The sequence below is a fragment of the Protopterus annectens genome, chromosome 16.part0 (genome assembly GCF_019279795.1).
Source record: "Protopterus annectens isolate FY-2018-M chromosome 16.part0, PAN1.0, whole genome shotgun sequence".
NCBI lineage: Eukaryota > Metazoa > Chordata > Ceratodontiformes > Protopteridae > Protopterus > Protopterus annectens.
The window spans coordinates 297523978-297539624 of NC_056750.1; the positions used below are offsets into that span (position 1 = coordinate 297523978).

The 15647-nt window shown below is 43.7% G+C and overlaps 1 protein-coding gene across 2 annotated transcripts in view; it reads right to left on the reverse strand.

The window, feature by feature from the left end:
• The window catches only part of SLC25A25 (solute carrier family 25 member 25), a 262587-nt gene extending 247463 nt beyond the window's left edge, over positions 1-15124 (reverse strand). Inside the window, exon 1 of one of the 2 annotated variants that reach the window (XM_044057987.1) lies at positions 14292-15124. In XM_044057987.1, the coding sequence (XP_043913922.1) occupies positions 14292-14582 (291 nt within the window). In that variant the 5' untranslated portion in view covers positions 14583-15124. The remainder of the gene's footprint in view (positions 1-14291) is intronic. The other variant, XM_044057988.1, reaches the window with a different exon arrangement.
• Between the last annotated feature and the right edge of the window lie 523 nt (positions 15125-15647).

The window sequence follows — 15647 nt, forward strand, 5'->3', positions numbered from 1 at the left end:
CTCGTCTGTAGTTAGATTGGGAGGGTCTAAGTTCTGATCTTTGGCCCAGATGGAGAAGCTAGTCCATTTACTGCAATAAACTTTCCTGGTGGAAGGTTTGTGTGAAGCTAGAAGAATTTCACAAACAGGAGATGGGATGTCAGGCAGCCTGGCAATCAATGGAAGTGGAGGAACCAAGCTAGAAGGTTGAGACTGTGGAGGTTCAGATGAATCAGTCCCAGAGGATGAGATAACAGGTCTTGGGAATGATCCAGGATCCACGGGCTGTGAATCAGACGAGGCCATAGAAACGGGAACCAGACTTGATGGGGCCAGTAGGGGGCAATGAGGATCACTTTGCTTCTCAACCTCTGAGCTTTCTGGAGAAATTTTAGAATGAGGGGAAATGGGGGAAAGGCATACAGAAGACCCGGGGGGCAATCATGCGTTAGAGCGTCCCTCGGTGGTTACCCCTGAGGGGGGATCAGGGCAAAGTAGCTAGCTTCTGCATCTGTAGTTTAGGGGGAAAGCAAACAGATCGCAGCAAGGCCTGCCCCAGCGTTGGAAGATCCGATCTGCTGTTACAGGGTTGATGGGCCACTCGTGATGCATAAGGATGTTCCTGCTCAGATTGTCCGCAATAAGGTTGGAACTCCCGGGAATGTGCGTTGCTATAAGAAAGTGGTTGGAAGCTATTGCCTAGTGCCAAATCCTCATGGCTTCCTGACACAGGAGGCAAGACCTGGTTCCGCCTTGCTTGTTGATATACCAGAAGACGGACACGTCTGACTGATTTGCAATGATCCCAGAGGGTATGTATGCATGGAACGCTTGCAATGCTAACAGAACTGCCCTCAGTTCCAGGACATTTATGTGCAAATTGGCCTCCATGGGGGACCAGGTGCCTTGGACTGTCTTTCCCTGGAAATGCCCCCCCCCCTAACAGGGAACCGTCCATGATCACCGTGGCCGTGGACTGGGGAAGAGATTTGCTTGTGGCTTCATCCACCACAGCATTAATTCCTTGTAATGGTTTGTAAGATGTATCATGTGGTCAAGTGGGTGAGTTAGAAATGATCACTGTGCGGAAAGGAGCCACTGCAGGATTCTCATGTGCAGTCTCGCCAGTGGTACTAACATAATGGCAGCTGCCATGCAGCCTAAGAGTTGCAGTACAAGATGTGCTGGTACATAGGTCTGAGGAAGAAGGTCTTGGATTTGGTGCCTTATTTTCGAAAGCTTGTGGGGGGGGGGGCTTGACTGGATGTTGTGTCGACGATCGCTCCAATCAATTCCAGTGTCTTCTTTGGGGACATTTGAGATTTGTCCTTGTTGATTGTAATCCCCAAACAGAGAGCGAGACCTTGAGTGTTAAGAGAGGCTGCAGACTAGGAGATTCCTGGTCGGAACGATAAGGAGCTAGTTGTCTAGATAGTGAAACACCTGGAATTCTTATAATCGGAGATGAGCTAACACAACTGCCAACATTTGGTGAACACTCAGGGGGGCTGTTGAGAGACTGAATGGCAGTGCCCTGAAATGGTAGTGATCGACTCCCAGACGGAAGCGGAGAAACCTCCGGGAGCGGTGATCCATCTTTATGTGGTAGTACGCGTCCTGGAGGTCTATAGAGCACATCCAGTTGTCCCTCCCTAGGAAGGGAAGAATGGACTGTACCATGACCATCAGGAATTTCTGAGGTTTGATAAATTTGTTCAATAGGCTGAGATCCAGGATTGGTCTCCAGTCCCCTGTCTTTTTTGGCACTAAAAAGAACCTCGAGTAAAACCCAGATCCTGTCTGGTCTGGTGGGACTGGTTGGATGACTCTTTCTTAGCAGCTTTTCTATTTCTAAGGCTGCTAATTCCCTCTGATTAGATGGTACATCGAGGATTTGTTTGATGGGTCTGGGAATTAAATCGAATGGTATTTGGTAGCCTCTGGATATTATTCTCTGCACCCAAACATCGGTAGTAATAAGATGCCAGGCTGGTGGTGTAGAGAAAAACGACCCCCGACTGCTTCCAGAGGAAAGCAATTGGGCTGCTGCTCAGGAATGCTAGTAGGGTCTGCTGGAGAAAATCTCTAGCGCCCTGGTTACGCAGACCTCCTCTTCCCCGAAAGGGGCGTTTTCCATACGAGTTGCCCCCACTGCCCCGGGGGGATTGTTCACCATGAGTGCCACGAAAAGATCCTTGGGATTTCTTGAACCACATTTTTCCTCTGTTCTGGTTCCTGGAGTAGGACCTCTGGGGGTTGCAAAAGCATAGACCAGAAAAGACAAACTTTCCAAATTCTAAGTATTTTTTTCTGCATTTTCGACTTTTTAAGCCTTTCGATTGCTATTTCTGCCTGTTTTATTCTGTTATTACCTGTTTTTACTGTTTTTAATAGCTTGAATTGTTTGTTGCACTTGCTTGTTTAAGTCTTGCTTAAAAGTTAAACAACAGGCTAATACACTCAAGTGTACTAGCTTTTGATAGCAATTAGTCAAAAAACACAGCATTTATTGTATTTTCTGCCTATCTGAAAAAAAACTTGAAAAAAACAAAAAATACTCTTGTTTTCCATACTTTCCTAATAGTTTGTTCCAGTGATCAGATTTGCTGATCCCTGGGCTTTGTCTTGGTTCCTGTGTTTCTCCATTTTCCTTGTTTGGTCAAGGGGTAGTTTCTTTACTCACTAGTGGGAGTAGGGAGTACTGAGCTGCCTGTTTGTCCTCAGAGGAGTGGTTTAAGGCAGTAACTTGTAGTCTATTGGCCATTTTGGGTCATTTCCTGTCTTTTCCAGCCCCTTTCTATAAAGCACGCTTTAGCGCGCGTTAGCGCGATTTAGCACGGAGCTGCCACTGTTGCACACTAGGGCAGCGCCGGTTAAGCAGGTTTAAACTATTCGGGCTACCTAAAGTCCACTCTTCAAATTTTCCCTTAAAACTACCTTCCTCGAACTATACTACTGATCTAATTAGCGTATCCTATAACTAAAAAGATCATCTCTACTTGACTCCAAGTAGACTATTCTCTATCTGTTAAACCTAGCACTTGCTCCTACAGTACTTATTACTTTGATACGGCACTCTTATAGATAGCACCCCTAAAAGGCAAACCCCCATTTCTCGGTCACCCACGTCCCCCGGAATCTCTTTTAAAGTTTTTTGTCTAGTCCTTCTAGCATGTCGAGGATCAGTTGCTAGTGTCCTCTCCTGCTCAGCTGGTGAACCTGGGAATATTGAGGCAATGTTACAATTGCCTCATGTACACAGACAACCCTCTCCTCCTCCCACAAAACACAAATACATGCGAGAGATGCAACTATACGGCCAAACTGGAGGCTGAGCTCTCTCAACATAGGACTGGCAAGACCAGTCAGGAGGAGAAGGTTACCACACACACTATAGACCCAGTCTCACATAGTACCATCACAACCTCAAATCATACACATAAACACACAAAGACATACTCGGAGGCTCTGATCAAAAATCTACCAAAACAGCAGAGGCCACCAAAGCAGACACCCAAACATCCACCACCTCAGAACACAACACCTGCAACACATAGACCTCACAGTCAGAGTGTCAAACAGTCACAGCCCTTAAGGCCAAACACAATGCCAGACACACTAGTCATTGGTGACTCCATAGTCAGACACACTGGCGTCCCGCTCACCAGACTGAGTAAGGAGAAGGTCACAGTAAGCTGCCTGTCGGGCGCTAGAATCCGCCACATAACGCAAGCACTCAGGTCTCTCAACAGCAGGTACAAATGACTCAGTCATTGTCCACGCTGGTGTAAACGACCTGAGACGCACCTCCTTGGACTACATGAAAAGAGTCATTGAGGAGCTCTCTGATTATGTAGCCCAGGCAGGTATGACCCTGACCTTGAGCAGTATCCTACCTTCACCAAGAATGATGCCACAATACAGAGATAAGATGATCAGCTTTAACAATTGGCTTAAACTCTGGTGTCATTCAAAGGGGATCCAATGTCTGTCTGCCTGGGATGACATGCTGGACAAGCCACGCTGCTTCGCAAGGGACGGCTTGCACCTGTCACCCTGGGATTCCGGATATTGGCAAAGGCTCTTGCCACCCCCATAGTGCCTTTTTAGGCAAGGCTCAAATTCTAAACCTACCACCCTAGAACACAAAAAAAGAAAAAAACTAAGGGTGATGCTGCTCAATGCCAGAAGTCTAAATCTCAAAATGCACGCACTCGAGGCCCTTCTCAGTATGGAGAACATCGATGTCTGTGCTGTGACAGAAACCTGGTTCAAGGCTCCTGAGAGCACCCCAGCACTATCAGGTTTTACCTCATATCATGCGTTCCGGCCCCAAAATCCGGACAATACCAAGAAAGGAGGGGGGGTATCCATATTCATCAAGGACACCCACACCTCAAGACTGGTGGCAACGCACGATGTATCGGAGACCATCCAGGTGCAATTAACCATAGGCAAGACTGCTCTGCAAATTGTAGCACGTTACAGGCCACCCTCACAAACTCAGGAACCTCACATAGCCTTCCTGAAAACACTAGAGGGGATAAATGTATCACCAAACACCATCATACTAGGTGACTTCAATTACCCTAATATAGACTGGGAACACTACTCAAGCCCAAACACCCTAGCCCAAAAGTTCCTGGAATTCATAAACTCAAATGCCATGGAACAACTAGTCACCATCCCCACAAGAGGAGAAAACATACTTGATCTCATCATCACGAACATGGGAGCACAATGTTCAACACCGGAAGTATACCCCTCACTGGTGAGATCAGATCACAAACTAATCTCGCTGGAGGTCCTCATCCCACCCCCACCTGAAATAAAAAAGACCACAGTAAAGAATTTCTCGAAAGCCAACTTCACACTTCTTAAAGACTAGTGTGGTCTCCTTTAAGGCCCCCGAGCCGGCGGAAAACAGTACTCAAGCCGCTGAATCACTTACAAATGCCTTCTACCAGCACCTGCAGGACTGCATGGATAAGGCAATCCCAAGCAAAACAAAGACTCTTTGTACCAAAGGCAAGCGTCCAGTCTGGTGGACCCCAGCCATAAACAAACTCTACAACAAAAGGAGGAAGCTACTACAAGATAGAGCAAAATCCTTAAAAGGTAAGACACCCTTGATCACTATAAGTAAAAAACTAAGAGCTCTCATAAAATCATCCAAAGCAAATTTTGAGAGAAAAATAGCTAAAGACTCAAAAGACAATCATAAGGCCTTCTTTAGCTATGTTAGAAACCTGGAAGGAAACTCCCAGATATGCTCAGAACTAGTTCAAAATGATGTGAAGATTACTGATCCTACAGACATTGCCAACATACTGGCTGACAAGTTCAGTGCAAACTTCTCCCCCCCCTCCCCAAAAGGAGAGATATCTATACCAAGCGATTGCAGGCCCCCAAACATCTCCAACGCCCAAGTGAGAACTGCTCTCTCCAAAGCAAAAAACACAGCATCCATGGGACCTGATGGTGTCCCCGGCTGTGTGCTCCACGAACTCAACGAGGAACTAAACCCACAGCTAGGACAGCTGTTTAATCATAGTCTCACCTCTGGATACGTACCCAGGGAGTGGCGCACTGCAACTGTGGTCCCACTTCACAAAGGCGGTGCCTCCACCGACCCTGGAAATTACCGCCCCATTAGCTTGACAAGCCTTATCTGCAAAGCCATGGAGAGGATCATAATGGACCTCATAAATAAAGACATAGGGAATTTGCAGACTTTGGATCCATCACAGTTTGGCTTTGTCAAAGGCAGATCATGCCTTCTAAACTTGGTTGACTTTTTCGAAACAGTCACCAAAGCCACTGATGAGGGAAAGGCAGTCCATACAGCCTACCTCGATCTGGCGAAGGCCTTCGATACAATACCCCACTCGGGTATCATTGAAAAACTCATCAGCTTAAATGTTAACCCATACATCACAAGATGGGTTGCAAACTGGCTGAGTGACAGAACCCACAGGGTCAGAGTTGCTGGCGCCATGTCAGACTCAAAGCCTGTCACAAGTGGTGTACCACAGGGCTCAGTCCTGGGCCCACTCTTGTTTGGCATCTACTTTTCCAAGTACAAGCAAACACAGGAGGGTTATGGCTGACAAAGTTTGCAGATGACTGCAAACTGGGCCATAGTAGAAAACGCATCTGACACAGATATCCTTCAGAAGGGTCTCACAGAAACGGATAACTGGTGCCAGAGCCATGGCCTAAAGTTAAATGCCAAAAAATGCATAGTCATACCCTTCGGGAAAAACAAGGTTACCCCTAGCTACCAAATAGGTGGCAATCCACTGAGCACAGAAGAAGTTATCAGGGACCTGGGGACCCAGGTTGATAGTAGTCTGTCATTCGACACCCATGTAGCTAAAGTAGTTAGGAAGACCTTCTACATTGCCCACCTTATCATGAAGGGATTCTCATCTAGATCAAGGGAGGTCATAGTCTCCCTATACTCATCACTCATCAGACCAATGATTGAGTACAATGCCCCATTCGAGATATATCTGACCCGACACTTGCAGCAGCTGGAGAGGCCACAAAAGTTCCTCACCAAAAGGATAAAGGGTCTCAAACATCTGTCCTATGCTGCCCGACTGAAAGAACTCCAGCTCTATTCAGTCGCCACGCTTGCTCAGAGGTGACCTTTGCCTAACATACAAGGCCATGTCAAACCCAGATTTGATGAATATGCTTCACCTCAACAAATCTAGATCCGTCAGAGCCACAAGGGCTGAGACTTAAACCTCGACACGGCTATTAATAGGACATGCTGGAGGGATAGATTCATCACCCAAAGACTCCCTATGCTGTGGAACAAAATCCCGGTATATGTGAGGCAGAGCACCTCGCTGGCCTTGTTCAAGAGAAATCTTGACCAATGGATGGGAGATCGCAGATATACCCCAGGGATTACCTCAGTGTCACTGCTCGACAGAGGCACAGCAAAATAATGGGTATAGTTCCCCATACTAAAGGGGTGGCGTAAGCCACAAAACTATGGGCTAGGCTTGTAAATGCCCTCGGGCAGATAGCCTAGTATGAACCTATGAACCTATATGCCCACAGCAGACCAGGTCTTTCAGTCTAACTCACTAAGTGCAAGTGTGTCTCGTACTTTGGGTCCAAAAAGTGTACATTCGTTGACAGATGCATCGACGAAGGAAGATTTAAAGGGGTCTGCGAAGTGTCACAACCGCATCCAAGCATTACATCTCATGACAATGCCTGATGCGGCAGCTCAAGCTGCCCCCTCGGTGGTGTGAGATATCAAACGCATCGAGGAGTTCAAAATGGATTCAAGGGTAGCTAGCTGTGAGGCAACAGTATCATACACCTCATCAAGCAGTACCCCCACCAAAGAGGAAGACATTTTGGAAATTAGGTCTCTTTGGAGGCGAGTAACGTGTGCCAGATAGTTCAGCAACCAAATGGCGAATGTCGCTGAAGCACAGGTCCGCTTCCCTAGTCTGTCCATGGTTCGGGACTCCCTGTTTGGAGGATAGACAGTGGAACTATCTTCTGCCAGTTTCCTCTTGGTGGCCACCGCCACGACCATAGAATCAAAAGACAACTGCTTGGACCAGTGAGGCTGGTGTAGATAAAATTTTGTCTGGACTCCGGGGGACAGGTTCTATGTTGTCCGGGGCCTTCCAGGCATGCTGCACAACGAGTTTAACAAGATAATCTGCCAGTGGGGTCACCCAGGAAGTAGATGGCTGGGCACAAAAGGCCTGCAAGAACACAGATTTCTCAGAAAGGTTAAAGGACTTCATCTCCCCACTGCTGGAGGATTTCGAGAATGTCTCCGAATGAGACGTCGTCTGGGAGAAACGGGGGGACCCTTCCCCCTCATCACAATTAGTGTCTTTATTGATAGATTCCATTCCTCCGGGGAATCAAGGTGCTTCCTTGGAGTGGACATCGGTACCGGGATCTCCGGGATGAAGGAGGATAAACAGAGGAAGATATGGTAAAAGATGCCAAGCCAAGAGGGACGGAAGGTCTAGCTGGAATGGGCAATCCCCTAGCTGCCAGCATTTGGTCCACAACCCGCACTAGATCTAATTCAGAAAAACTCCTAATGGATCTAAAGGAGTTGCTGAAAGAGAATCAGGTCTTTCTAGAAAGGGGTTAAGACTCTGTCCTAAAAAAAGGTCGTAAGTTGGAGAGTATCTTTCCCTTGGCAGATATTCGAGTTTTGGAGCAGATGGAGCCGAAGAAACTGTCGGCGCCGTGGCCAGGGATGGTGCTGAAGCAGGTACAGTCACCTGAGCCAATGTCGGATCCAAAGACGGCACCGAAGTCAGTAATGCCGAAGTTGAAATCGAAATAGGGGTGAATATCATGGACGGCACCAAGGGAGAAAATACACAGCCCTGGTGCAGAATAGGTCTGCGCCGAGGGCGCCGTCGAATCACAGAGAAGATTTGGTTCCGTAACTGACGGAGATGCAAGAACCGAGTGACTCCATTTTTCCTTATGTTTTTTGGTCTTTGGAGGGGGTGAGACCTGCAACCTAGACAGAGCCTCCGAAAAAGGTGCCTTGATTAAACCTTTTAAAATAAGTTTATTTTTACGTTCTGCTAGTGTACAATTACTAAAACTAGCACAAATGTCAGTCAGTTTTAATATGATCGATGCCCAAACAGTAGACACAATGAGCATGTGTATCTGAGCTAGGCATCTTACGCCCACACTTGTCACACTGTTTAAACCCCAACTTAGCTTTGTCTGACATAGTAAGGCAACACGGCTACCCTATAGAAAAAAAAACAAAATAAAGGAGAGAAAAGGTAAGAGAAAACCAACAATGGTATTTACAAAATACCACAAGTGGAAAGAAAGGGCCCGTCAAAGGCAGGAGAGAGGGATAGTACCAATAATGGCAGAAATTAAAATTACCAAGGTAAAGGGTAGGGAATAGAATTAGGTTACAGGCGACAGTGAGAAAAAGGTAAACTGACTAAAAAATAAACAATTTAGAAGAGAAACTGTCTTAAAAATAATGTTCTAGTTAGCTTTGAGAGAGATGGCTAGCACGTCTGTCTAGGAATGCGGCAAACGAGATCTGGAGTAACTAAGAGAGGGGCATTATGGGTAGGTCCTGAGAGTTTTTGGCTGGCGCGAGCTTGGAAATAGCCGTATCGGTTCCGAGGAAGGAACCGAGGTCCTAATAGTAATTAATAAACAAAGATTTACAACATCAGATCTATTATTAAATGCTCCTAGCATTAACAACCAGAGATGCATCAAATGCTGCTATAAACTGTTACACTTGTGGTATTTTGTAAATACCATTGTTGGTGTTCTCTTACCTTTTCTCTCCCTTTATTTACTCCTAAAATAACTCTACCCTCTCCAAAACATAACAGTCCTATGAGCAAATCAACCTATAAGACCAATCTAGAATAACAAATATAAGACTAGGCCATTTTTGTCCTGCTCTACTAATTGCTAATTATCGTGAATATAATGAAATGTAACCAATTGTAGTTGCTACTGTAAAAAAATTTTTTTTTCATTGTAAACTATGTAAATTGTCTATATGTCTTTGTAACTATCTGTCATTGTTAACCCTGTCGGAGCTTTTCTCCCCGGGACTCTGCTGAAAATGGACATATATCCAGTCGGACTATCCCGGTCAACAAATGTAAAATAAAAAAAATAAATAAATAAACAAACATTTTCAACCTGACAAAACAATCCTGCCTTGCGCTTGTCAAATATTGTAAAATATCTGATGCAAAAATTATCTTCCCTGATCTTGACAAATGCACGCTGTCCTGTCTGAACACGTGTGCCCAAAATGAGGCTCAGATGTTCTACACTTTTCAATTTTTTTTAAAGTGGGACATCTTTTTCATAGACATTTTATATTCACAGTGACCATACTTTCCTATCTGTATGCGAATTGTGAAAAATGTCCTAATACCTGTATAGGTTATACTACTGCGGTGGTGGTGCTGCGGTAGGGTTGTCGCCTCACAGTTAGACGTTGCCCGTTAGATTCTCAAAGCGTCTTCTGTATGTCGATATGCGTGAATAGGCATTCATTTGTTGAAGGTTGTGCGTTAGGCCCGGCAAGCCAGCATGTCAAAATCTACGGCCAATCATTAGCGGACCGGAGTTCCGTTGTGGCGACCCCTATCCGGGAAAAGCCGAAAGACCTGTATAGGTTATACTAAGAGGGCTACAAGTTCCTTACTAACAGACAGTCCTTGCGGATGAAATCACTTGTACGGCCATGAATAAAAACAGATCTGTACTTCCTTTCATTAAGGCACTCTAAGGCCTGACTCACATCCTGTGTTTTTCCTCCCAGATTGTTAAACTCTTCAACTTCTAATTCAGTAATACCCGTTCTATCAATTGTTACAAAGGAATGCTCTTCATCATCATAAGTCTAATTAACCCCACTGTTTTCATTGCTTATTACATTTGCCCGCATGTAATTCTCATCAAGCTGACTTTGTACATCCACAGTTTAAGCCATGCTATAATCTTCGGTCTTTCCCTTTTCATCTCTTCTTGCCTCTTTTTTCTACCCTCTCTTTCAGAAAAGTGATGGCTTTCTCTGTAGATTAAACACTGATAGAAAATTACCATTCCCTGAAATCTGCATGTGTTACATAACAAGCATTGTCCTTTTCAGTATATATATATATATATATATATATATATATATATATATATATATATATATATATATATTCTCTTTACATTTAACAGTTTCTTTTTCTTTCTTACTTGCTGTGAACTTTTTCCTTTTGAATCCCCAGACTGCTGAATCCTTGTATCAAGAATTCTAAACTTATCAGTGGTATTATCTTCAACAGAGGTTGAGTAATCTTTACAGACATCCTTCCCTAAATATGATCCATTTGCTCTTAGCCTAAAATTATCTCATCAGTCCATTCATGAAATTATGTAACAATTCTACAAGCTTTGCCAGTTGCAGAAGTGCACTCATAGATTTACTACTAAAAAGGGTAGGCAAATCATCCAACTTTTGACATGAGGAATACAGATCACAGGTGTTATCAGATGCTATCTTTAAATATACAGAGCATTTAATACACTGTACATGACACTTGTGCTTTAGCAAATCATTAATAGCATACTCATTTAAGGTATCCATATTCAGCTGCAGATTAATAAATAATTCTAAAAGAATAATCAAAATCAGTTACCACACAATTTAGGCAGAATTTAAATAAACGTCTATGAGAAAAATCACACAAACAATATACAACTAATTATTAAATTAAATACATTAAAGGTGTTACTCCGAGTGTACAAGTTATAAAAGTCGCAAAAAACTGGGATTCCTCTTCATTGCGTGCAAATGCGACAAAGCAGTGATATCTTAAACACCACTGAGAATAAGGAACTCAGATGGATTATTAAACTTAGTGCCCATTTGGGCAAAGAACTCATTTATCATTTAGCCATCACTGCCAGACTGAGGGACAAGAAACTTAAGAAATGATGATGTTTTACACATTTTACATAAGCTATTTAAGAACGTATTCCTTTAAATAGTTTACATTTTGTGAATGGTTCATTTGAATGTGTGATTTAAGTTTCTAGTAAGGTCTGATGAAACAATTTTAACTGTGAAAGCGCTTACCTTTTACTGTTCATTAAAAGTGGATTGACTTTTTAGTACGTGTCTACCTGCCTTTCTGCTGTAATTTGCCATTTTTTATTATTTTGTATACAAATATATATTTATATAAACCCCCACACACACATATATACACACACACATAGCTGTATGTATATATATACACACACACACATAGGTGTGTGTGTATATATATATATATATATATATATATATATATATATATATATATATATATATATATATATATATATGGATCTACCTCACTTGGTCGACATTTCATATGGTCGAATATTCATTTGGTCGACAGTTCATTTGATCGACAAGCATTTTAAGTGGGGGGCTTCGCCCCCCACCCCCCCCTAACTATATATATCAACTCCAGGGTTGCACAACATTGGGGGAGGGGGCAAATGCTTGTCGATCAAATGAAATTTCGACCAAATGAATTGTCAATCAAATGAAATGTCGACCAAGTCAGGTAGACCCATATAGATATATAATCATCATCTTTTTTCGGCTGTTCCCATTAGGGGTCGTCACAGCGGATCACCTGTTTCCATCTATTCCTGTCCTCTGCATCTTGTTCTGTCACACCAACCACCTGCATGTCCTCTCTCACCACATCCATAAACCTCATCTTAGGCCTTCCTCTTTTCCTGTTACCTGGTAGCTTCATTCTTAGCATCTTTTTCCCAATATACTCAGCATCCCTCCTTAGCACATGTCCAGCCCAACGTAATCTTGCGCCTCTGGCTTTGTCTCCAAACCTTCCAACCTGGGCTGACCCTCTAATATACTTATTCCTAATCCTGTCAACCCTCGTCACACCCAGTGCAAATCTTAACAACTTTAACTCTGCCACATCCAGCTCAAACTCCTGCCTTTTTGTCAGTGCCACTGTCTCCAACCCATATAACATAGCTAATCTCACTACCCTCTTGTAGAACTTCCCTTTCACTCTTACAGGTACTCATCTGCCACAAATCACTCCTGACACTTTTCTCCACCCACTCCATCCTGCCTGTACTCTCTTCTTCACCTCTCTTCCACACTCACCATTACTCTGAACTATTGACCCCAAGTATTTAAACTCATCCACCTTCGCCAGCTCTACTCCTTGCATCCTCACCATTCCTCTATCCTCTCTCTCATTCACACACATATATTCTGTCTTAGTCCTGCTGACCTTCATTCCTCTTCTCTCTACAGCATATCTCCATCTCTCCAGGGTCTCCTCCACCTGTTCCCTACTCTCACTACAGATCACAATGTCATCTGCAAACATCATAGTCCACGGGGACTCCTGTCTGATCTCGTCTGTCAACCTATCCATCACCATTGCAAATAAGGAAGGGCTCAGAGCAGATCCTTGATGTAACCCCACCTCCACCTTAAACGCATCCGTCACTCCCACAGCAGACCTCACTGTTGTCACACTACCCTCGTACATATCCTGCACCACTCTTACATACTTCTCTGACACTAATGACTTCCTCATACAATACCACAACTCCTCTCTAGGCACCCTGTCATATGCTTTCTCCAAGTCTACAAAAACACATGCAACTCCTGACATTCTCTTTACTTCTCCATCAACACTCTCAGAGCAAACTTCGCATCTGTAGTGCTCTTTCCCGGCATGAAACCATACTGCTGATCACTAATCATCATATCCATTCTTAACCTAGCTTCCACTACTCTTTCCCATAACTTCATGCTGTGACTGATCAATTTAATCACTCTGTAGTTACTACAGCTCTGCACATCACCCTTATTCTTAAAAATCGGAATTCACCAGACTGCGCCTGAATATCCCTAGACAGTACAGCACCAACAGCATATGTTGAAATTATGGCACACGGCATCTCAAAAAAAAATTATATATATATATATATATATATATATATATATATATATAAACATAAATATAAAACACACACAGAAAATAAGTGTGCATTATGGTGAACGTTTAGTACGATTTAAAAAGAAAAATCTCAAAACACACACAAAGCCTAGCGCCTGGCATATCCTCTTGCTGATGAGAAATGATTTATCGCGAATTCTATCACAAAGTCTTAAAATGAATGTATAACAAACTCTTAGGATTGTGACACAACAAATTGAAGGCTGAGCTGAATAAAGTGCCTCCAAAAACAGATCCCTTGGCAGCTGACGTCTCCGTACAGATGTCAGAAGTGTAAAATTCCACATTACGTGTAGATATGTCAGGTGGTCTGCAACGCAAAAAAAATACTTCCAAATGGGAATACCAAATATGTAACCGTAACTACATGACGGAAAAACGAACTAATACAGGAATTTACTTGGTGGGGTGTTAAACGTACAAGTAGAAAGATATTGTCAATGGCTCCATCATCAGCCAGGGAAACATAAGGTGGTCTTGGCAATTGGCAAATAAGGCTCTTCTAAATATTCCACCCGATTTCTTAACAAAATATGGACCTAACCAGAAAAATGAATAAATAAAACTTGCATCCTGAGAAGGCTGTAATGCATGAACCTACATGTACATGATGTTTTGTTTGAACTACACCGACACCCAAGCTAGGATTCCACATGTTTACGTGCACTGTACAATATTTTAAATACCCCCACCCGTAACTGCTGTTAGGTGCAATAAGATGTGGATACCCAACTAAAAGTAACTCACCAAAAGCTCGTTCTCGGTCCGATGAAGCCCTAATCTCTTCAGTCCAACCGCCAAGTCGTTGACACAGATACCACCATCCTTGTTCACGTCCAAAACTTGGAAAAGGATTTGAAGTCGACGATCCTGGTCGGGGCCACCACAGATCAGCCCCCCACAAGGTTCACAATCAAGTTCTCCACCCCCGGGGTCCATGACAGGATTACAGCCAGCACTAGGACCTGTATCGCACTGGCAAAACACGCTGCTCAGCAGGGGCGACACAAGGGTGCGCGATGGATGCTGCTGCATCATATACTCACCACCGCGGGGGGGGTGGATTAAAGCAGGCTACACCGGTAAGGTACAAAACGGGGAGGGCACGAAACTTCTACCTAAATAGATACACTACATAGGTAGGTAGATAGATATATCTATCGTTCACAGCCGCTGTGGATCTTTTCGTGCTCAAGAAGCTGATCACCCGTAAGAAACGTACCTTAAAAATCGTTCAGAATTTGGATATTACGCTTTAACCAGCACAACGATTTTTTTGGGCAATTTTGCGGTTCACGCGCTACTGGTCCTGCGATTGATGGTACTGGCTCTCAAGAAGCTGCTAGACGTAAAGTACCGTTGACGTGTCTACATCAACTAGGTCCACCCGCAGATATGTTTCTCGGTCGTTTGCTTTAATTCGGTTTTCTTAAGTTTTTGCTATAATTTTTGAATCGTTTAAAGCCGGCGAGCCTGGTGTTTAGTGTCACTAGCCGTACACTACTAGTATAACCTTTAATTAGTAAAATGCCGGTAAATGGCGGGCAGAATCTTCCCTTTGGAACTGATTCATACGCAGAAAGGGGCAGGATAGTTGCTAGAAGAATGACAGCAGTAACACCCACTTCGGTGCTTGGGGATGGGTAAAACATGGGGCATTTCGAAGGAGTGTCTGAGAAGGTTCTCCAATAGCGTGTGTACTTGACTTTGAAAGAAGTACAGTACAGTACCATTTAGCTGAGGCTGAGGTTTTACTTAGATGTGTATTAAGTACCCAACTTGGCTAAGCTACACGTAGTATTTGGACGGGTTTATTTGTCAAGACGATGGTTAGGCATTTGTGTAATCGATTAAATACACTTTTAAAGTGTAAACAGCACATATGCAAAGACAAGTATAGAATGCAATTCTAGGAGCTTGTGACATCTACAGTGGAGGGTGTAGTGTAACAAGCTTTCAAATATGCGCCACGCTTCGTATTATTTTTAAGAGGCGGCATTTTGGCCCCATAGATAACGTGGGGTACTTTAAGATGTTATTCTGTGATTGATTGATAGGAATATATGCAGAAAACGTCAGCAGTAGAGCTGTAAATGGGATTTT